Here is a 24,030-nt window from a genome sequence, read left to right as displayed (position 1 = left end):
CATCGTTGGCATCCAGGGAGTGTGTGTGCAAAGTTTGGCATGGATCGGGCCAACGGTGCCGGAGATTAGCTGGTAACGGACGGACGGCCTTTGCCCTGGTGGAGACAATGACAAATGCTCAAGTAAAATACCTCAAAATTGAACTTAAGTACAGTACTTCAGTAAATCTACTTTGTTCCTTTCCATCACTGATACCTATATGTTAAGCCCTGCCTCTGATCAGGGTTTGTGAAAGATTACATGATGTCGTAATCTGGCACAGGGGACGGCACTGCACTGTGTATAAAACCTAACAACTGGACAATGGATGGAGAAGCTGGGGGGGGGGGATTGTTAGACAGAGGATGACAGTCATGAGGGCTTCTTTAGACATACAACTGTTTTCATACTTGATGATGTTCTCTTCCTTCTCTCCTTTGTCTTCATCCTCTTCCTCTTCTTGCGAGTTGCAGGCACCGTTTAATCCTGGCAGAATGTACAAGGCTGGAGATGTGCTTCTGGGTGGTTTGTTTCCATTCCACCTGGCTTCTGTGTTCCCCGAGCTGACGTTCACACAGTCCAAGGAGCAGAAGCCCTCTTGCAGTCGGTGAGTATCACGAATATCCAGCAAGACAACACCAACCTTGTTTTGATGTATAGAAACATGATTAGTTGATGTGTATATTTCTACAGAGATATAGGCTGTCGGGAGGAAACCTTCTCAGAACATGTGTTTGGATGGACCTAGGGTAGTTATTATTTAGTCACAAGCACTTTCACTTAAATATTTTCTTCAAAAATAGCAAAAGAAAAATTGTCACACTGTAGCATGACAAAGTAAGTAATATATTAAACAAAAAAACAGAACGTTTAAAATGGAGATACAAGGTTTCTGCCCGACAGCAATGATATTCAAGGCTACAGTGTAATTGTGTGTGTTAGTTTTTCCATTCCAGCGTTCAGAATGGCACAGATCATGGCTTTTGCCATCACTGAGATCAACAGAGACCCCAGCCTGCTCCCCAATGTGACTCTGGGATACCGTTGCCATGACACCTGTTTAACGCTTGGAGTTGCAGTCCCTGCAGCGTTGTCACTGATCAGTGGGAGAGAGGAGCAGTTTACACTCGATCAGAGCTGTGTTGGGTCTCCTCCAGTACTTGGAATTGTGGGTCCTAGTAGCTCAAAAAGTTCTATTACCCTCTCTAGAATATTAGGTGTATACAGAGTGCCCATGGTAAGTTTCCAATCCCCTTTCACCATAGCCTGTTTTATTTAATTTTGCTTACTTGGCTATTTGCAAATCTATAATATGATCAATATTAAATTTGGTCTTTTTGCCGTTTGAAAGACATAATCGTTACTGTCGAGAAGAAACCTTGTGTCTCCATATTTCAACTTGTAATGCTTTTTTAAAGCCCTATTTCTTCATTATGCTAGTGTTAGACAAAAGTATCAAACACAGCCGATCAACAAGGTCACAGTGTAACATGTTCTGAGCTTGTAGTCTGCAATTTTGTCTTTCTTGTTCTGTCTTTTTTCCCCCTTTGTTTTAAGTGAAAGTGGTAAGTAACTGCCCTTGGTCTGTGTTGTTGGTTCATGGTACAGAGTCAATCACCTCTGTACAATTAGAGCCTGTCCTTAAAGACAAGGCAGGTCTAACAGACCTACAGATGTGCCATTCCAACTCTTCACACTTTACAGATCTTTTCTTGAAGGTTTCTGAAAATGCATGTTTTCCCTGCAGGTTTAATTCACTGACAATCTACTGATCTGTTCTGTTTCTGACAATGTACTGCATTCTACTGAATTGCCAATGGCAGGACATGTAAAGTTCTCAAACAGCACATCCGAATCTCTCTGGCCAGCATCCTCTCCACAGTATTGGAAAGAATCATGTTTGTACATCTGGACATGTTTGTCTTTACTGCAGATAACCAGTTCAGATTAAAAAAGAAACCCGGGCACATGTATTATACAAAGATTTTTGCCCCTCTAAATTAAACCGGAGGCTCCCCTAGGGCAGGGTTACTCAACTTAAGATGGCTAACGCCAGGGCTCCACCGGGCGCGTTGCGTCTCCGTCGCGTGCGTCAAAAAACGAACCGGGGCAATTTTAATGGTGACGGAGACGCGACGCAACGCGGGCAGTGGAGCCACCCTTCATTGATTAAAAAGGGAACATTCTGTGACGGTGACGGAGACGCGACGCTGACGCGCCCGGTGGAGCCCCTCAGCCCTGGTGTAAGGGGCCACTCCAAAAGTCCAAGGACCGCAAACTAAAAATGTCAGTATTATTTTGAAACATTTACAAATGTATTTTGTAACATAATACACAAGTCACGACTAGTCTAAAGATGAAGGAAACACAGAGTAAAAAGCCACATTTCAATCTATGAGGCCCAACCTCAATGAACAATGCATGTATGCTCTATAGTGCTATGTCTACATAAAAATGCTATAAGTCTACATAAAATGATATCTATAGTCTACATAAAAAATGGGGCTAGGGCAAGTGCTACATGCCATGATGGAGTCTGAAAAGGTGGGTTTTCAGACGACGGCGGAAGATTGGGAGTGAGGCTGCAGTTCTGATTGTAATGGGAAGTGCATTCCATAGTTTTGGAGCCAGAAGAGTTTGGGACGTGTGGAGCGTTGTCCCGGTGTTTTTAGTGAAGGTACTTCCAGCTTCCCTGCGTTTGTGTGAAGAGAACATATAATGAACAGATTATCACAGGTGATGAAGTACAGTAAGTGGTTAATACTGAGTTGACATCAGGCCATACAACTCTTTACAATACAATAACTAAAATCTTGTTCAAAACTTGTGAAAATAACTAATATTATATTTTCATTGTTGGCCGCATAAGCAGGGGCCGCGGGTTGAGTAGCACTGCCCTGAGGGTACGAGACGCACTGTTGAATACCTATGATCTAGTACATTACAGAATAGATATTTTGTATTTGTTTTTATTCTGTTTTTCCAGATAAGTTACTATGCTGGTTGTTCCTGTCTGAGCGACCGGACTCAGTTCCCATCCTTCTTCAGAACAATGCCAAGTTTTGTTTTCCAGGTGAACTTCTATAACAATAGATGTGTTGGTATCTAATAGTTCATGTTTCACAAACTGGAATACTCAAACCCATGGGGTGGGCAACTTTGATGTAGGAGAGGGCCACTATATTTCTACACTCACTCCAGAGGGCCACTATATTTCTACACTCACTCCAGAGGGCCACTATATTTCCACACTCACTCCAGAGGGCCACAATTATTTCCACACTCACTCCAGAGGGCCACAATTATTTCCACACTCACTCCAGAGGGCCACTATATTTCCACACTCACTCCAGAGGGCCACTATATTTCCACACTCACTCCAGAGGGCCACTATATTTCCACACTCACTCCAGAGGGCCACTATATTTCCACACTCACTCCAGAGGGCCACATTGTGTATACCGTTGGGTAGAAATAACTAGCACGCAACACGTTTTGAGTTTGGGATCTTATATTTTAGCTATTTTTTAACAGACTCCTGAATTATTATTTGCTATTTTTGCTAAGATTAATTGAAATCCTGAAAAGTAGGCCTAACATTTTTTTTTTAATTTCAAATGCATGTATTTATACTTATGTTAACTTAAATTAAACATACTTAAATTCAAATACATTGGACATAAAAAGACAATTGAAATTGTAATTATGCTACTAATATTGACCATTATAGATATAATTAAAGCGGGTCATGTTTGCGTGTTTGGAATTAAACAGCTGAAATCAATAATATAACAGTATTCCAATATTAACCTGCAGGCCACATAAGTGAACACGGGGGCCATTTGCCCATGTATACTGTATGATCTAACCTAAGTACATTTCCGTCCATTCTTCGTCCACTCAGGTGCGAGCTATGCTCCAGACTATGAGGTGGTTCAAGTGGACGTGGGTAGGACTGTTGTTCAGTGATGGTGACGCTGGCCGTGACGCCGCCCGGTTGTTCCAGACTGGCCTGGACCAGTCTGGGCTGGGCTGTGTGGCTTATTCAGAGGCTCTGCCCTTCCACAATGACCTGGATAAAGTCCAGCGGATCGTCACTGTGATGAAGACGTCCACAGCTCGGGTGGTCATTGTGTTTGGATACGGGCCCTATATTTATAATGTCCTGGATGAGGTTTGTGTTATGATACATCTGTGGAGGATGTAACACCCAAATTAATTTCTACTTGCAAAAAAGAGATTTCAACCGTATTACTACTTTTTACTACTAGGACTTATCAGAGGAAATGATGTAAGAAATACAATTAAATAAAAAGTTTTATGCAAATTGTATGCACATTTATAATAATTATTAAAATAATAATAATAAATTAATAATTTACATTTGGGGGATATCTTTCACAATAATAAATAAAACATGTTCTAGACATTCTAATGATCACAAAAAATATATATATTACAGGCATTTTAATTACTTTTATCAGGGTTAAAGGTCAACGGTCATAGGTAAATATTCATAATGTTGTATATGTCCAGAGATTTTGAAGTTGTGTAAATTTATCTAGGGATTCGTAATTAGAAGAATCTAAAATGATAATGTATTGAAAGACAGACATGCCTTTCATTTCTTTCGAAACGATGAACAGGTGGTTAAGCAGAATGTGACAGGTCTGCTATGGATCTTACCTGCCACTTCAGCTTGGTGGGGAGACGGTTATCTCCAGTCTCCTCACTACCTGCCATACCTCAGAGGCACCCTGGGTTTTGCCATCCGTCGTGGAGAGATGCCAGGTCTCAAGGACTTTTTGTTAAAATTACGTCCTGACAATGACCATGAGGATAACATAGTAAGTATTTTTGTTTAATTTGATTGTATATTTATTTAATTGTATCTCTTTAAATGTCTCAATAAATTGAATACACAGGACCACAATGGACACAAGCCCTTAAAGGACATTTTGTGTTATCCTTTTTGCACCGTTGTATAATTGTACCACTGTAGTATCTGCAAACTGTGAATGAAGTGAATAATCAATACATTAATCAATTCATTGTATTTACCGGTATATATGAATTAATTGTGTTCTTTCAGGTGAGGCAGTTTTGGGAACACACATTTCGTTGTACATTTTCACCCCTTCCACCAGAGTGGGTGGACGCTGGTGGAAGGGTGTGTACTGGACAAGAGGACCTGGGAACAGCAGAAACTACCCTGTTGGATGTGTCTGATCTCAGGGCACAGTATAATATATACAAGGCTGTGTATGCTCTGGCCCACGGCCTCCATGACATGTTGCAGTGTGTGCCAGGAAGAGGTCCTTTCCCTGGGCACAGCTGTGCCAGTTTGCAGACAATACAGCCATGGCAGGTGGGATATATAAATGAAAAAAATACATATTAGTAGTGTGTAGGTGTCACGGTGTGAATCAAGAGGATTAGGACCCAAACGCAGGACAAAGGCAGAGAGGCAGAGCAGTCGAAATTGCAGGCGGTTCGCGCCGGTTCAGTCTCTATCCTTCTTTATAAATACAGAGGGAAAACAGGGCACAAGTGAACATAACTAATTAATCAACACTGGGATAGGCTGGGGAACTAACAGGACAAGGTGGAAACACTCCTAATCGTGGTGACACAGGCAACAAAAGCAACAGAAGAAACCAAGAGACAAAACGTACTACACACTACACATGTTCTTCTGAAGGTGGTCTGTATAGTGTATTCTTTAAATAAAATACACGTTTACCACTGTGTCTTCTTGTTTAGAAATGCAGTCATGCCTCTCTTCATTATGCAATAGTCACACAAGATACAGAAATCTTCCTCACTCCTAATTCTCAACAAATGTGGGTGATATTCTGAATATGGTTTTGTTCAAAGGCAATGCATAATGTAAGGGGTAGAGCACATGTTTTAGTAATGAGGCTGGTGGCGGAAGATAGCAACTCAGCAACAGGAACACCCCTTGCACAATGCTTAAATCCCCAAATAGTGTGTAGCGTGACTTGGGCTGCACATAATATAGCCTCGGTAGCCTACCAGGCTTTCATTTTTGTTGGTGCAAAAATTGAAAGCCTGGAGGAACGCATTGGCCGCTCTGGTCTAAAAGTGGGAGTCAACCCTTCCGGGTGGGCGTCGCTCCAAATGATGTGACGTAGCCCTGCACTAGGGGGGAGAGGAGGGGCCGGGGGTGACGGACAGATCGATGAGATCCAATCAGGGCGTGCGCAAATCTGAGCCGCGACCCGTCCCTCTAGACCAGAAACCTAACACGTTAGCTCAGGCTACACATAATAGGACCCTTAAGTATGTTTTTAAAGTCTCTTGCTCTTCATGATTCTGCTCATCATCATTTCTAGCTTCTCTATTACCTGGAAAATATCAACTTCACCACATCTGGTGGTGATCGTGTATACTTTGATGAGAATGGTGATGCTTTACCAATCTTCGATATATTGAACTGGGCGTGGCTCCCTGATGGAAGCACAAAGATGCACAATGTAGGTGTGGTCAAGAAGACACCCTCCGGAGATGAAGAATTCACCCTTGATGAAGACAGAATCTTCTGGAACTTTCAATCTGCAAAAGTAATTTCAACTTTCTAATGTTTTAATTGAGCTCATGATGTGATTGAAATTTACATTTAAACTGATCATTTTTACTTTCCTCTGCAGCCTCCTCGTTCAGTGTGCAGTGAGAGCTGTTCTCCTGGAACCCGTGTGGCCAGGAGGAAAGGAGAACCGGTCTGCTGCTTTGATTGCATTGCTTGTTCTGAGGGAGAGTTCAGCAATGAGACAGGTAGGGTTACATAATGTAGCTACATATGTACAGAAGGTTATAAGAAGATACGTGTCTGTCCCTTTAATCTTGTCCTATTTATTAGACTCTACAGAGTGCACCAGTTGTCCAGAGGACTTCTGGTCCAGTCCCCAGCGTGACCACTGTGCCCCTAAGAGCATTGAGTTCCTGTCCTACCATGAGGCGCTGGGAATCTCCCTAACAACCATCTCATTGCTAGGAACATTTGTCTGTGCTATTGTCCTGGGGATCTTTGTTTATTATAAAGAGACGCCCATGGTGCGCGCCAACAACTCAGAACTCAGCTTCCAAATCTTGCTTTCACTCAAACTATGTTTCTTGTGCTCACTCCTGTTCATTGGCCGTCCCAGACTTTGGACTTGTCAGATGAGGCATGCAGCATTTGGGATCAGCTTTGTGCTGTGTGTCTCATGTATCCTGGTAAAGACTATGGTGGTGCTGGCTGTGTTCAAGGCCTCCAAGCCTGGGGGTGCAGACATTATGAAGTTTTTTGGTGCTCTACAGCAGAGAGGAACAGTTCTGATTCTTACTGCAATCCAGGGAATAATCTGCACAGCCTGGCTTGTGTCTGCCTCACCAACTCCTCATAAAAACACACAATACTATTCTGAAAAGATAGTCTATGAGTGCAATGTTGGATCAACAGTTGGTTTTGCGATGTTACTAGGTTATATTGGCTTACTAGCACTCCTCAGTTTCCTCCTAGCATTCATGGTAAGGAATCTTCCAGACAACTTCAATGAAGCTAAGTTAATTACTTTCAGCATGTTGATCTTCTGTGCTGTGTGGATAGCCTTCATACCAGCATATATCAGCTCTCCAGGCAAATATGCAGATGTAGTGGAGGTATTTGCTATTCTAGCATCTAGTTTGGGCATTTTGGTGGCACTGTTTGGACCAAAGTGTTATATAATCATTTTGAAACCTGAGAGAAACACTAAGAAGTCCATCATGGGTCGAGGTGCCACCAAGACGTAGAAGCAGACATTTTTTAATTCACATTGTGTGTATTTTATTACAATATGTGTATTGGATATATGCGCAAAGGTCAGCATACATGCGGTCAATGCAGGTCCAAATGCCAAGAATACCAAGACTGAGGATGCAGGGGGCCTGCAGAATGTGTTACAGGGCCCATTTCAAATGTTCCTTCACAGAGAAGCTGCATGAGATTTGACAGTTTGAAGTGGTCGACAGTAGGCTACTTAATAGGCCATACTAGTGTGCAAGAAGCAAGTAGGCACTCGACAGAGTGCAGTTCTAGTTAAAACATGTTTTTATATGTTTTCTCTCGTTTTAAAGAAATGCATGTGAATAAAAGTGTGCCACATTGTAAATAAATATCCTCTGACATTATTGTTATATAAAACTTTCTCGGAGAGAGATTGGCGGAGTTGCGGAGTTTGGTGTGATTCTGTTGCTGCAGGTAAAAATGGACAATGGGTAGGGCAACTCATTTATGCAAATGATATATACGGGATGCCAGAAATGAGGAACAGACAGAAATCATGTCAAGCAAACGGCAAATGCAAAGATTGACACTGACAGGCAGCCTAATGAAGATGAAGTGAGATGTTACTTTCTCCACGTTCACGCTTAATCAACCACGTCGTAATTGTTTATCACTGAAGAGCTGGTGAGTTTTTAATCGGTATTGTCAAATATTATTAACTTCGTACCGGAAACGGTGAATCGCGAGCAGTAAACTACGAATAGCGACAATAACCTGTTATAACGTTTCAATATCCTGTGTTTTATACATACAGGTTGTTCGTGTTTGACCAGTGTTGCTGTGGAAAAGTTGTAGCTGTTGTAAGTGTTTTAGCCTTTTTGTTTCAGCAACTATTTACCACCACTATCCCACACACGTTTACTATTCTAGTCTAAAACATCTTGGAGTTGGAAAGAAGGACATTGTACCAGTCGCGCTAGTCAACAAGTGAATGTTGAAACAATGTGTCCACTGTGTTGTGTCAAGTGTCATCATCACTTAGTGTCGATCATTGGCCGTGACTGGCACCCGAGACGAGAGAGCTACTGTCAGAGTAATGATGAACTCACCGCCGAGACGCGCGTATGTGCGCGTGTGTGTGTGTGTGTGTGTGTGTGTGTGTGTGTGCAGACTGCAGTGCAGTGCAGTGTGTGAACAATTTCAATTGAATCTTATTTGCGTCTTCTCTGTTAGCCTACAGCCCTACTACACTGTACAGGACAGCGGCCCTGTGGAGAAGGAACACACCATGGGGGACTGGAACCAGAGCATTGGGAGTTTGGGTAATAGGGCTTTGGGCAGGCTCTCCGAGATGCTGGACAAACCCACCTGTGGATGGAGGCAGCTGGCTAACGTAGTGACCGTCGAACAACCTCGATTCAGTTGCAGGTGGGTGTCGTGATCGACTAGTCCAGCAGCCTGGGGTTGTGGGGTGGGAAATTTGGTATATCTTTTTTTTATTGGCCTAAAATATTGTCTATATAATACATACATTCATGAATCCACTTGCTGACCGACTGTCAACATTAAGCAATTATTTTTTATAGGGGTTTATATGTGATCCTATACCATTAACATCCTATATAAGGCAAAAATGTCAAAAGTCAGAAATGTCAATTTCAGTATGCTTTAAGTAGCATATGTGACATTGATTCTGACCCATAGCCATAGCCGTCATCACAAATGTGATTACTAAATTAGTTGACAACTAATTGAATAATCGATACCTTGAATAGCAGATCTGGCATCTCAATCACTTTCCTTGAACTGTACTACAAACTGTTAATAACATAATAACATTTTCAACCAATTACACACGTACGCACGCACACACACACACACACACACACACACACACACACACACACACACACACACACACACACACACACACACACACACACACACACACACACACACACACACACACAAGTACTAAGGTATAAGTACAGTGAAGAGAAGAGAGTCCGCACACAGATTTGCTCCAATGGTGTTTTCTTTTATTTAAAACACCATAATATAAGACACGATGTTTCAGCCGCAGGCGGCCTTCATCAGGTGATCCTGATTGAATAGCCTACTTTATTAACAGTTTGCATGGACGGACAGGCACAGGGGAGTAGGCCTACATTACAATACCGGTCTCAATACTTTGAAGATGAATTGACCATAATATAATTGGCCATATAATGAGACTGATACTTCCCGGTTTTAATGGGTTCAAATTATTATATTGAGCTGTTCCTTATAGTTTCAGAAAGGAAAATAAAACTAAATACATGATGAGAATGATCCCATATCCCATTGATTATTTCCCCTGGCCGGCCTGCAGTGAGACCGAGCTGACCAGCTGCTCTCTCCAGGTGATGAGTCCTACTGGCAGCCCAGGACGATACCTCTTGGCCAGGCTGGCTGACCGCGCATGCTCCGTGGGCTTCCTGCTCCACTGTCTGAAGAAGATAGACCACCAGGGGGCAGTGCAGTACCTGACTACCACAGGTTGGTGCGCTATAGACCGATTCCGTACCGGTTTCATGGTCGCAGCCTACGTATTTCCTGTAGGCGGACTCGACGTAGCTGCGGGGGTAAAACCCTCACCAGGCGCATCTCTTCCACTACAGTGAACGGCAGAGTGACTGATGTTAGTTTGCCTCAAACTTTACTCCTTTACCTGCTTTTTTACTAACACTAACATTACAAAGATGCCCAGAACATCGAGATGAACCTGTGTAGTTTATGGCTGCTCCAACAGTAGTGGCAACATAACAAATAAAATAAAACGGAATGTCTAATATCCACCGCGATGGCTGAGACCAGAGCCATTGAGTAATGGTTGAGACAAAGCAGTGAAGAATCCTGCAAGATACATAATTTCAGTCTTACCCAATACCCAATCTTTCTGTTTTATGAACACAAGGCTGCTGTATTTTATACCTCATACTAAGCATTTAAAGTATGAGGTATAAAGTACAGCAGCCTTGTGTTAATAAAACAGAAATATTTGGTATTGGGTAAGACTGGCGTTATGTATCTTTCACTGCTTTGTCTCAACCATTACTCAATGGCTCTGGTCTCCGCCATCGCGGTGGATATTAGACATTCCGTTTTTATTTTATTTTTATGTTGCCACTACTGTTGGAGCAGCCATAAACTACAAAGGTTCATCTCGATGTTCTGGGCATCTTTGTAATGTTAGTGTTAGTAAAAAATCAGGTAAAGGAGTAAAGTTTGAGGCAAACTAACATCAGTCACTCTGCCGTTCACTGTAGTGGAAGAGGTGCGCCTGGTGAGGGTTTTGCTCCCGCAGCTATGTCGAGTCCGCCTACAGGAAATACGTAGGCTGCGACCATGAAACCGGTACGGAATCGGTCTATACGTATTGGTGGAAAAGGTACTAGGCTACTCAGATTTTTTTAATAAATAGCCAATCTACAAGCTTGTAGATTGGCTATTTATTAAAAAAATCTTTATTAAAACGTAACTAGTATAACTCAGGTTTTCAAATAACTGTAAAAAGAAAAGTATTTTTTTTGGAATCGAGATGTAGAGGACTCGTCTCAAATACTCCAGTACCAAGTACCTCAAAATCATGTTACTTCAATTAGTACAGTAGGCCTACTTGAGTAAATGTACACCACACCAAAAACACACATAAAATTCAGCATAAATTCATGTGTTCTGAAATATCAGATTAATTCAGCTTTCAAAGACGTATCGGCTAATGGACCCGGCCTAAGCTAACACTCAGATAAAGTGCAGCTGTTATATTAGTCACCAATGTTTTCATAAAGTGCAGATGTGGCTGCCTTCAGGTCAGCAGAAGTTAAGTATTGATTCCCTTGTCTGTTGAAAATTGAGTACTTCATGTTTTGTGTGTGTGTGTGTGTGTGTGTGTGTGTGTGCGTGCGTGCGTGCGTGCGTGCGTTGAACAGTGACAGAGCAGGTTCGAATCACTGTGCAGCCCCAGTCCCAGCAGGTGTCGGAGGGAGGCAGGGTGCTGTTGACGTGTAAAGCATGCGGTCCGCCTGGGCTAAGTTACCAGTGGTTCAGAGGCAAGGAGGAGGTCAGTTTACATTTTGAACAAGCACCCATACACTTGGAATGAATCCAATATTGTTTTTGTTCATTTTTCATTTTACATCAAGAGCAGCCCATTTTACTCATGCAGCAACTTGTGTCACGACGACAATAGGACTTACATATCGGTTGTCTGCATGTGTGCAGAACACATGCACAATCCCCCACCTACACGTCCTGTCACTTATTTCCCTTTTATTTTTACACACTACACACACTACACAGTCACTTCACTTCTTCCCTCCCCCCACTTCCATTATGACTACTGAGTATGTGACGAATATTGTTGAACATTGTTGTTAAAAAAGAGAAGTTTAGACATTCCTCACCCAAGGGGAAAACAATGACCTTTATTCATTAGTCTTCCACTGCCATCGTTGAAATCTTTTTTTATCTTCCTCTCCACTTCTTCTTCCTCTTCTTCATAATTTGCATAATGTTATGGTCTACATTTTGAAAGGCATATTGTTATTTGACCTTCATTCATGTTATACAACACATATTTTGTATGTATGCATATTGATGCTTTTCCAAGCGCTTTGAGCACTTGGAAAAGCCCTATAAAAATGCAATGCAAATTATTATTATTCTTTTAATGTTGGCTGTAAAGATTTTTATTTTATGTTTTTCTCTGTAGATATTGGGCGGCACTGGAAGTGCTCCAGAGTTGGTCCTGTGCCCTTTGTCCCCGTTGCACGTGGGCCACTATATCTGCAGGGTTAACCATGGAGAGCACTGCATCTTCTCACAATGGGCCCAGGTTCGCTTCCTCCACAACTCAGACACCAGTCCAGGTACCGTTCTGTGTAGACGGACGGGTTCATGTTCTCGTAAGGTGTTCTCTTCTTCATTATACTGTCAAAAGTTTAGTTTGAGTTCTGGCATGAGAGAAAGGACAATGGGCAGGTCCGCCGCGGAGGGTGCCCCTGGGCGTGGCGGTCGCTGGGGTGCGCACTGATTTGCTGCACCTGGCCGGCAGGACACTGCCTTCCCTGTTGGCCCGGGTGTGGCCATAGTGCTATAGCTGGTGCCGGTTGCGCCTCGGTGATGGATCTGCCCCCTCCGCAGATTTGTCTATAGCTGGAAGCCTGGAGGAGAGGGGCAGTGACTTGGCCAATCACTGCTGACCCGCCAACTGGAGAGTGTAGTGTCTGAGGGTTGAAACACTCTAAGAAGGTTGGAGACCATTAGAAATGGATTATAATAATCGCATCTTTGATGTGTTAATACAAACTCAGTTCTGTTTTGTGGTTCCTGCAGGCTGCAGCAGCAGTCTGTTCCCGGGCTCGGTGAGTGGTCTGCGGGTGGTCTGTCAGCCTCAGAGCCGGACCCTGTCCGAGGGGGACGCTCTGGTTCTGAAGTGTTCCGCAGACGCCAACCCCCCGGCCCAGTACCAGTGGTACCACAACATGGAGCCCATGGCACAGCAGAAGCAGGGCACGCTTGGGGTATGTCTTTCTCTTCTGACCGTGACCAGTGGTGGAAAGTAACACAAAGTACATTAAGTACTGTTCTTAACTACAATTTTGAGGTATTTGTACTTTTACTTGTGTATTTCCAATTTACAATACTTTTACTTCTACTCCACTACTAAATCTACATCTTGGATCCAAATATTATACTTCTACATTTATTTGAGAACTTTAGTTACTAGTTGCTTTGTTTCTTGGCCAATGCATACCTCAAAATGTTCAATTAAATTCAAAACACATTGATAACTTTGACTTGGTGTTTTGTCAATAGCCCACATATATATCGCGTCATTGTTGGACTGCATTGTTTTCTGTGATTGGTGTCTTGTATAGATCCCTTGTGTGACCACGGCATACAGAGGACAGTACAGCTGCAGGGTGTTTAACCTTTACCATGAGACATGGAGTGATACGGTCCAAGTCTACATTGGTAATATACGTATACACTACAGTATATATCTGTATCTGTACAAGTAGAGTGTTGTTCTAAATTTAACCCATTTTGACCTGACCTCGAAATTAAAAAAATAATCTTCTACAGTAAATCCTCCAGTTTTCTGAAATAAATATTTTCACGATTTATCAAAAATAGCAGACCTACAAGCTCGTGACCTACGCGCCACTCGGTGGCGCACTATGAGCTTGTAGATCTGCTATTTTTCAATAGCTCAATTATAACATAATGTTTAAAACAGCAAAAGGGGTTCCCGCCCAAAATGGGTTTTAATTTAACTTCTGTCATCTGTTCGCTCCTACCATATCAGTTACTAGTTCGCTCCTGTACATTCAATTCAAGTAATATTAACATTCTCCTTTACATACTGGATGTTGTATTTATTTTTCTTTCTTTCTTTCTTTCTTTCTTTCTTTCTTTCTTTCTTTCTTTCTTTCTTTCTTTCTTTCTTCAGGCCCCAGCTCTATCAGTGATTCCTCCTCCTGGTCAGAAGTTGACCATGGCACAGGTATTCCTGGAACCATTGTTGGGGGCGGCTGTGGCTGTGGTGAGTTTAGTGGATGGTTACATGAATATATGTCTCACCTCTTTCTGTTTGTTTGTTTTCTGATTGATTGATACTTTATTAGACATAAAATATGTAAAACAGCGACAGAACAGTCCAGCACTGGTCAACCCAGCCAGCCCTCACCCCGCCAGGCAGAAAACTAGTTTCCATGGTGAGTTTTCAACCGTTCTGGACACAGTAAAGATCTATCTCCAAACATCTATTATAGTGAATACAGTTTAAGCATTCAGTGAGCAATTTTTGTTTAATGATCAGTCAAGTCCTTCCTTCCCGTCCACAGCCACAGACAAAGTGGCTCTCCTGATAGGCAACATGAACTATCATTACCACAACCCGCTGTGTGCGCCCATGGCGGATGTCCACGAGCTGGCCAACCTCCTCCGACAGCTGGACTTCAAGGTGGTCTCCCTGCTGGACCTCGACTGTCAGGAGATGCACCGTGCGGTGACGGAGTTCCTCCTGCTGCTGGACAAAGGAGTTTACGGTTGGTCTCCGAACCATTCTTTTCTTTTTTTTTATAACTTTGTTTATTGGTTTTTTCACAGAAGCATTATTTAAATACAGGAGTTGAAAAATAATGAATGGTGGCATTAACAGCTTCTCTTAAATAAACCCCACAAGTATGACATACAAGAGTAAACACATTGAATTTTCACCCCAAAGAAAAAAGACAAGACAAACAAACCTTAAATACAGGATCAGTAAAGGTTAAAAATAAAAGGCAGACAAAAACAGACAAAACAACAGTACACAACATCCTATAAACAATCATAGGTACATGATACATCCATAATCTGCATTACATCACAGCAATCCAATCACAGTATAGGCTACTTCTAAATCAAAAGTCCAGCAGACCTCACCCATCCCCAAGCAGAGACGGATTCAAATTCTGAATGAATTGAAAGAATGGACCCCATAGTCTCCGAACCATTTTTTTTTTTTTTTTTTAAGATATTTTTTGCGGCTTACGCCTTTTATTGATTTTTGAAGGGACAGACAGTAGGCTGACAGGAAACGGGAGAGAGATGGGGGGATGACATGCAGTAAAGGCCGTGTCGGGCTCGGGAGTCGAACCCGCGGCACACTGCGACTGGATTACCAGTCAGGTGCCCAGACCGTTACGCCACGGCCTGGGCTCCGAACCATTTTTGATTAATTTAGTCAACTCGTTGAAATGTATGCTTTATTTTCCAGCATCAAATTGATCTTAATTGGTTTTCAAGAAGAGATTTGTATTATTTGCATTAAAATCCTTGACTCATGAAACATCGCTAAAGGCCTTTTCAGACAGGGAGCGTGTGACGAAGACGTTGCCGCCCGGGGTAACGACAGGTCTGCTCATGACTCATGAGAGGTGACTCCCGTTGCGTAAAAAATAAGCTTGACACAATCCAGGTCTAGTCAGTCGCGGGAGTGGTGCACGAAACGAGCATGCGCGCGACAATTTCACGGAGCTCAAAAAATATGAATATGACTATGTTTTTCCTTTTTTTCCAATGGAAATATCCTAAAAAATCTAGACTATTTGACATTCAATGTTCTTTTTCCACAAATTAATCAGAGTCTTATAATCAGAGTCGTCTGCACAATACAGTACTAGGCGCGTCGGTCGCTGCCCGTCTGAAAAGGCCCTAATGTTGCGTTCACACTGGCAGATGGAAAAGATACAAAGATGCAAAGCTTTGTAGCTGAAGTTGAAACCAGCTCAACGTTTTTTTAATATATGTTTCACTAGTAGGAATAAACACGCCATTGGGGAGGTTTAAGGAATTTATTGACAGTGAAGAAATGGAGGGATGAAGGAGGGATGAAGGAATGCGGATGTGTAGGTTCCGGGGGGGTCGCCGACCCTGGAGTCTTTGGGGAGGAGGTCGAATGGCACTCGCCGTGTGGCGTTCGTCGTAAGGCGTTCGTCTTACGGTGCGCATGGACGATATCCCCCCGCAGGAACCTGATAATGAGAGGAGAGAGTTTTGTTTTAATCGTTTGATCCACTTTTGGCGAGGTGGATGTAGTAGCTCCTTTGGGGGGAGCGGGGAGAGGAGCTGCTATGGAGGTGAAGGGGTGGGGGTGGGTTGCGAGAAGCCTGTAGGAAGGCGGCTGGTGTGCGACGCAGCGAGGCGGGCGAAGCATGGAGGATTCTGGGTGGTACTGGGCAGGTATAAATGGGGACAGGTAGATTGACGTGGAGGGCGGAGAGTGGCATGAAGGGCAGGGCCAATGCGCGTTTCTCCTCCTCCTGAACATCAGTTGTTCCAACTCCATTTATTGGTAATAGCCTTAGGTTTCAACAATTTAGTACAGTTTGAACATACCATTTTTTTTTCATTTTCTCCCTCACCCCATCCCTCCCCCCACAGTTATCGTCATCATTAAAACAATATAAGAAATAACATTAATAATTGAGTACAGACATACAAAAACAACAACCATGCATATTTGACATATAATAAACAGTAGGATACAAAAATAATAATTTAAGCACAGATGACAAAAATATAAATAACAAAAAATGAAACAAAATAAAATAAAATAAAACAAAATAAATACAATTATGAGTTGGGTTATTCGAGTTCAAAAGATAGTCACAAGTTATGTTGGAAAAGATTGTGTTGAAGCTCAACGTTTTTTGTAGCTTTGTTGGAGCTTTTGCAGTAGCTACAAACATCAGATGTATTTTTATGTCGCTGGCTTCCATTGAAAATGAATGGTAGACTGTATCTTTGCATCTGCCTGTGTGAACGCAGGATTAGAAAGCCTTTACTCAAATACAAAATCTGGAAAGTAGCTTTAGCTAAGCTAGGCTTAGGTAGGCCATGTTAGCTTTTCTTTAAAAAACAATACCATTTCATTCAGATTTATTTAACGCTATAGATTAGAATTACTGTCCTCCTGATATAATTTTATTCTCAAACAAATTTGATTTGTATGAAACTTTTGCCCTATGTGACATAATGTGAGAATCTAATCAATACATCATCTGTGTTTGGAGGGTGTCCTGTATTGACACAAAATGATGACACTATTAACAGTTTAAATAAACTGTGGAATATGGTAATTTAACCCATTTCGGGCCCCTTTTGGTGTTTGTTTTTTTTTATTTTTAAGATATTTTTTTTTGCGGCTTACGCCTTTATTGATTTTTTAAGGGATAGAAAGTAGGCTGACAGGAAACGGGAGAGAGATGGGGGGATGACATGCGGTAAGGGCCGTGTCGGGTCCGGGAGTCGAACCCGCGGCACACCACGACTGGATCACCAGTCCGGTGCCCAGACCGTTACGCTACGGCCTGGGCCCCCTTTTGGTGTTTTAAACATTATGTTGTAATGTAGCTATTGAAAAATAGCAGCTCTATTTGTGGCGCGTAGCGAGTGGCGTGCTACGAGCTTGTAGGTCTGCTATTTTTGAAAAATCGTGAAAATATTTATTTCAGAAAACTGGAGCAAAATGTGCAGTTAGTATATACCTTATGGTAGTCTACATATGTCCCTTCCTCTTCGGTGTCCCTTCCAGGCTTGCTGTACTTTGCTGGCCACGGCTATGAGAACTTTGGAAACAGCTTCATGGTGCCCATCGATGCCCCTGCCGCGTACACGTCTGAGCACTGCCTCTGTGTGCAGAGTGTCCTTCAGAGGATGCAGGAGAGAGAGACGGGACTCAACGTCTTCCTATTGGACATGTGTCGCAAAAGGTATTATTTATTAATGTTCTTAAGTTGTAATATATTCCTAACATATATTCTAACTGTAGATAAGGCTTTTATTGAACCAACAATGATACATTTTGTTCATTCTCTTCATTATAGGAACCTAAACGATGACGTCGCTACTCAATCGCGGCCACTGAAAGTGACAGCCAACATAGTGTTTGGATATGCTACGTAAGTCATTGATCCCCTGAGACATGACTCTATATATATATCGGTGTTTAATTAACTACAATAAGCATGTGTGTTATTTGTAATGTTAGAAATAATTGTAAACAGCTCTCTGGATACAGACCATAAATGTAAATTTCTGTCTTTCTATTTAAGTGCAATCGCTATTAGGCTACAGATAGATCTGATCTTCAATGCACAACATTGTGATTCTCATTATTTAATATTCTGTTCAATTGATTTATTTGCCCAAATAAACAATAGGCATTGTTTATTTGTAGGCTACATTTAGTCAGATGTGATGACAAAATCTGATCATCAATTGTTAGAGATCATTTTGTGCACCTGCCAGTTATGACTGAGCCATTCTTGTTTTCTGACGGCTCCACTCGGATCTCGGTAACAATTTCACGGTTCGGTTCAGTCATTAAAAAAGATCTCGGAACCAGTCGGGTCTTGGAACAAATTTCACGGACACCATAAGGTAGGCTACTACTAATAACCTCATGCATCACCACTCACAAGCCTTTACCGGTAGTTTCCCCACAAAAAACTTCACAGAGACAATGAGAACAATGCTTGAGCATGTGTGAGAGTTTACACCTTTCTGAACAGGCCTGCGTCTGCCACCTTGGAGAGAGGACCCTCTCCCAATGATGTGTATTCGTTTCGTGGTCATGGAAGACCATGAAGTCGAGTATCCTACAGTTGATTTAGTCGACTAAAATGTGTATTTTGGCGGGCCTTGATGCCGTCGTAATGCCTGATTTTACACTTGCTGTCTTAGTTTTAATCATCATAGCTTAGTTTTCATTTAGTTATCATCAGTGGAAAAAGGTTTAGTCGACGAACATTTTTCGTCATCATACTATAATTCAGTCAATGTCTGTGTGTGTGTCTGTCTGTCTGTCTGTCTGTCTGTGTGTCTGTGTGTCGCTGTGACTGCCGTAGCTCCTCACTGCCTGCACCAATCACTCACTCACTTTTCACACAGGCATGGACCATAATAATATGGAGGTCTTAACGAAGCCCTTTTTTCGATTTGAAACATTAATGATTAATAATGAATTTATTAGTGAATTAAAAATGCGAAAACGCACCCAGGGAGCAGTACCCCCCACGGCCACAAGAGGGGGGATATCTCACAACGGGTAAGGGCTAGTAGTTTTAGTCGACGAAAACAACACTGACTCAGAGTACTTCTCTAAAACAAATGAAAAAAGAGAAAAATTAAATGTCTTGTTTACCGTATTGATATTTAGGTGTGTGGACGCAGAAGCGTACGAGGAGGTGCAAGGAGACGACCTGTCCAACGGCATCTTTATAAGCTTCCTCAAACAACGTCTCAGAGAGGACGAGAAGGTCACCGTCATGCTAGACAGGGTGGCTGAAGGTGTGTTCTACAATATCTATTTTGTCACAGAGTGTGTGTGTGTGTGTGAGTGTGTAAGCATGCACTCTTGCTTTGTGTATAATGTATTAAGTGCCCAAGTGGACACAGGCAAATAAATCGTTTTATTTCCTTTACTTTTACCAGACATGGGTCAGTGTAAAATCATGCGAGGGAGGCAGGCTCTGGAGCTACGCAGCAATCTGTCTGAGCGACGGACACTCGCTGACCGCATACGGAACTCTGACTGTCCTGCAGCCACGTCGGCACGAAACCTCCAGTGGTCCATCGCACATGGTACTGTTCAAACCTCCAGTATAGGTCCATCGCACATGGTACTGTTCAAACCTCCAGTGGTCCATCGCACATGGTACTGTTCAAACCTCCAGTATAGGTCCATCGCACATGGTACTGTTCAAACCTCCAGTAGGTCCATCGCACATGGTACTGTTCAAACCTCCAGTATAGGTCCATCGCACATGGTACTGTTCAAACCTCCATCCACATGTCCATCGCACATGCCATTTAGACCTGAGGACGATTCTACAAATGTCTTCTAAATCCTGACAGTTTTCTGAAAAACCTGTTTCTCTGTCAGTCGTTTTCTCAAAATTATATGTAATTGACCGCCGACCCCCATCTGAAAATATGTTGTTCCAGGGACCCCCCAAGAAGCAAAGATTTGAGTTCAAAACTTTCGCTCTGAAATAATATATATATTCAAAGATTTGCGCCACATTTTCACGATTTTTAGCAGACCTACAAGTTTATAGTGCGGCGATCTGCTATCCACACAGACACAAAAAAACAGAGCAGGCAGTCCGTCTTTGTATTGACAAATTGGAGCTTGAGCACGTCTATATGTTATTTGACTTTAGTATAAGGTCTGTACAGGTCTGTGATGATGCCGCACTGAATCAATGCACCCTGTCTCTTCACAGTGCTACCCGAGAGCCGTAGTCTACAGTTTGACTGTGGAGTGAAGGTTCAGCTGGGTTTCGCTGCAGAGTACTCCAACACCATGATCATCTACACACGGATACTGGATAAGCCCAAGAACATCACGTCCTGCTCCGCGCAGCTAACAGACTTCTCTGATGTACGTTGGTTGGCTGAATACGTCCACATATTTCACAGATCATCCTTGTTGATGTGTTGTCATGGCCCAGTGACTTACCTCAAGGTTGTACTTTATTGTTACATCCTGAGTACAGGTTCATAAGAATAAAACGTATTTACTATTTGGGCTTCCTTCAGACAATTAAAGCATTAGCATAACAGTAGAATAATGAGTATACCTTTCTAGCACGTTGGGGCATAAACAGGTTTAGCCCCTGTAATATATAATGCTCTATATCTACGGTATTCATACAATGTATGTTACATTTTATATAATGCTCTATAGAGCATTAGGCTATATAGGCCGTGACCGGAGACTCTGTTTTCGTGTGTGTGTGTGTGTGTGTGTGTGTGTGTGTGTGTGTGTGTGTGTGTGTGTGTGTGTGTGTGTGTGTGTGTGTGTCTGTGTCTGTGTGTGTGTGTGTGTGTGTGTGTGTGTGTGTGTGTGTGTGTGTGTGTGTGTGTGTGTGTGTGTGAGGGTGTGTGTGTGTGTGTGTGTGTGTGTGTGTGTGCGCGCAGCTACTCTCTGGCACCATTTGACCAATCAGCGTGAAACTTTGCACACACACTCCTTGGAGACCAAATATTTCACATCGCGGCCTCATGGTGGCGCTACAACAACCCACTTTAACATTCATAACTCTTGAACCGTAGCTCATACAATACATTTTCTCCTGGATTCCTTACTCACTCTCCATATTTGGAGAGTAATAACATGAAGTGCTTTTGGCAGGGTCCAGCTGTTGACCTGAAGAAGAGCAACCAGGAGAGCTTGGCCGAAGCAGGCAGTTTCTGTCTGTTGTCCATGGTGGACCTGCCGTCACCAGACGTCCCCAGCCTCTACACTCGCCTCCACAGCCTGCAGAGACTCAAGGTTAGTTATCCATGTTTGGCTATCTGCTCTGTGTGCATGCACTTTTTTTTACAAGGATATAGGAACAAAGACTGAGACATATTCCAACCAATTTCCAACAAATTTCCAATCCTGGAGTAGTCGGAAAGCATTAGGTTAGCAGGGATAATTATCCCACAAATCAGCTACATACCAGGCCTGTCATGTAAAAGCAAAGTATGCTGGCTATATTTTAGCAATATGTAATTGTTATTTGTGTCATCACACATCAAGGAAACATTTTGCTTCCTATTCCCTTTATAGACAGAGCTCACGTTCACTGTTTGTCTTCACTACCGGTACACAAACTTGGACGAGGAAGTCCAGGAACAACAAAGCATCTCGGTCGGTAAACCCCTGGTTTCCAAACTCAACCTCCACGAAGCCAGATTGCCCCGCTCCTCTTCCGCGTCTTCCTGTGACCCGAGCTCCTTCAACCTTCCCGAGTCGTCGTCCTTCACCGAGGGCTTCGAAACAGGCTTATTGCCCAATTCTGAAACGTCGTCTATTGGCTCAGCTTTGACTACGTGGTCATATCATCATCCAGAGGCTGTGAGAGAAACTGACTCCACTGCCTCTGCGACTTCACCTGGGAAACTCAACGTCCCCGAGGAGACCGACGGTCCTGAGTTGTTTGACTCTGATGCTCCCAAACCTCTTACCGCCAACAGGAGCTTGCCTTATAGCCAAGCAGATGACAATAACTACAAGTTTAGTCATGCTTATGATTTTCATTCTAGTTAGAGGGGCACACTACAATTATGTGCTTTTTACAGCAGACATTTAAACCGGTAAACACAGCTGAAGGTTTTATAATTAATTGTGGGTGTGCTTGATATAGGTGTTACGGCATGGTGCATGCCAGATTGACATTTGTATTCACAGTTTGTAGAATGGAATGGGCACAGTTCAAACGAAAGTTGTAAAGTTAATTTGAGTACTCTCAAAATGTAAAAAAATTAAATAAAAAAAAGATGTTTCTGTGGAGTTTGAGAAAGGGAAAATTCTTAACCCCTTATTAGTTTGTAGAAACGTGTATAGATGTATGCTAAAGCCTATTGGTATTTGGTACAGACACAGTATATTGTTTTGACAACTAATAAAAAATGTATTTACTTCATCCTATCCTTTACCCATCTGTAAAGCAAGTAATTGAAATAGACATATTATATTCTGAATTCCTGATAACATACCTATGTTGTGGTTTGTAGATATCTGAAATTGAATGCTCATGAATGGCAAAATGACATGCTGACATAATTTATCCTAGGAAGAATGCAGTGGTGGAAAAAGTACTCCAATGTTTTACTTGAGTTAAAGTATCAATACTGCAATATGGAAATTGTCCGTTACAAGTAAAAGTCTAGAATAAAAAATGTAGTTGATTAAAAGTACAAAAGTATTGGCATCAAAATGTACTTAAAAGTACCAAAAGTAAAAGTAGCCTACTCATTATGCAGAAAAAAGCTTTTCACCATGATCATGTAAGATGACAACTGAATGTATGTGACTGGTTAGCCGATTTGCTCGTCTACATATGACACAAATGTTCCTTTCATTGTCCAGTGGCATTTAATGTTTTTGTTGCCACAAATTTATGTCATATTTCAGGCACATATGACGACGTAAATTCTCCTTTCATTGTCAAATGTGAGTACAGTAGGCCTACAGTACAGTACAGTACAGTACAGTACAGTACAGTACAGTACAGTACAGTACAGTACAGTACAGTACAGTACAGTACAGTGTCTACAAGGTCTGCTAAAAGGATGTTATACTAGAGCGGTGCCGTTGGAGCCTCTACAGCGGTGCCCGTTGGGCACTGGCCTACAAATGCATGCCCCACCCAGATATTATGTCTGTGTCCCTTTTATGCCCATATATGGAGTATATGGGCGTATATGGGAGTGTCAGCCATGCCCAAATATGGAGTCTATGCAGATGTCAGAATGATATCAGAACAGGCCAGCTCCATATATGGACACATGGGCAGGGGCCCTGTCCAGAGGCCTTTTGTGCTGCAGGTTCTGCTGTTCTGCACTTGCGCAGTGACATCTCTGGATCACGGAACACCCAGCCATAGAGTAAGACAGAGTTACGACAACTCCGTTCACTTCATGGGGCCAGACGGCCAGTCCAATGGCGCGGCTCTTATATTGTCGATAATGGCGAATAGGGACACCGGAAGTTTACGGAATGCCGAGTACATGATGAACCACGTGACCGGGCTGTTTTCTGCCCCCTCAATGTGCAACTCTGTCTACACTCTAAAAGGCAAAATCTCGTCCACTCGCTCACTCACACTCGGTCACTCCAGCATGGCGGTGTTACGGGGAGATTGGTGCCTGTCGAAATATGTGAACATCTTGTGGAGTTCACATAATGTACATGG

The 24,030-nt window shown here is 42.5% G+C and overlaps 2 protein-coding genes across 2 annotated transcripts; both read left to right on the top strand.

Annotated features, from left to right (window-relative positions):
• Positions 1 to 473: 473 nt before the first annotated feature.
• Positions 474 to 7,773, top strand: LOC310860806 (extracellular calcium-sensing receptor-like; the record flags this gene model as incomplete). The annotated part of the gene is made up of 8 exons (XM_083767996.1): positions 474 to 586; positions 943 to 1,006; positions 3,884 to 4,113; positions 4,730 to 4,826; positions 5,072 to 5,347; positions 6,336 to 6,563; positions 6,651 to 6,774; positions 6,860 to 7,773. 8 exons carry the CDS (start codon positions 474 to 476, stop codon positions 7,771 to 7,773), a joined length of 2,046 nt encoding a protein of 681 aa, XP_083624122.1.
• A 1,262-nt stretch (positions 7,774 to 9,035) lies between these two features.
• Positions 9,036 to 23,058, top strand: malt2 (MALT paracaspase 2; the record flags this gene model as incomplete). Its single annotated transcript, XM_083767174.1, has 16 exons — positions 9,036 to 9,175; positions 10,119 to 10,285; positions 11,719 to 11,849; positions 12,501 to 12,667; positions 13,131 to 13,311; positions 13,669 to 13,765; positions 14,244 to 14,297; positions 14,419 to 14,508; positions 14,638 to 14,841; positions 17,874 to 18,051; positions 18,166 to 18,240; positions 19,500 to 19,630; positions 19,775 to 19,924; positions 20,569 to 20,726; positions 21,480 to 21,620; positions 21,903 to 23,058. 16 exons carry the CDS (start codon positions 9,036 to 9,038, stop codon positions 22,380 to 22,382), a joined length of 2,544 nt encoding a protein of 847 aa, XP_083623300.1. The 3' UTR covers positions 22,383 to 23,058.
• Positions 23,059 to 24,030: the final 972 nt, after the last annotated feature.

Source organism: Protomyctophum parallelum (genome assembly GCF_964188405.1).
Source record: "Protomyctophum parallelum genome assembly, chromosome: 6".
NCBI lineage: Eukaryota > Metazoa > Chordata > Actinopteri > Myctophiformes > Myctophidae > Protomyctophum > Protomyctophum parallelum.
The sequence above is the reverse complement of the archived record's forward strand: the minus strand, read 5'-3'. Positions and strand labels throughout refer to the sequence as shown.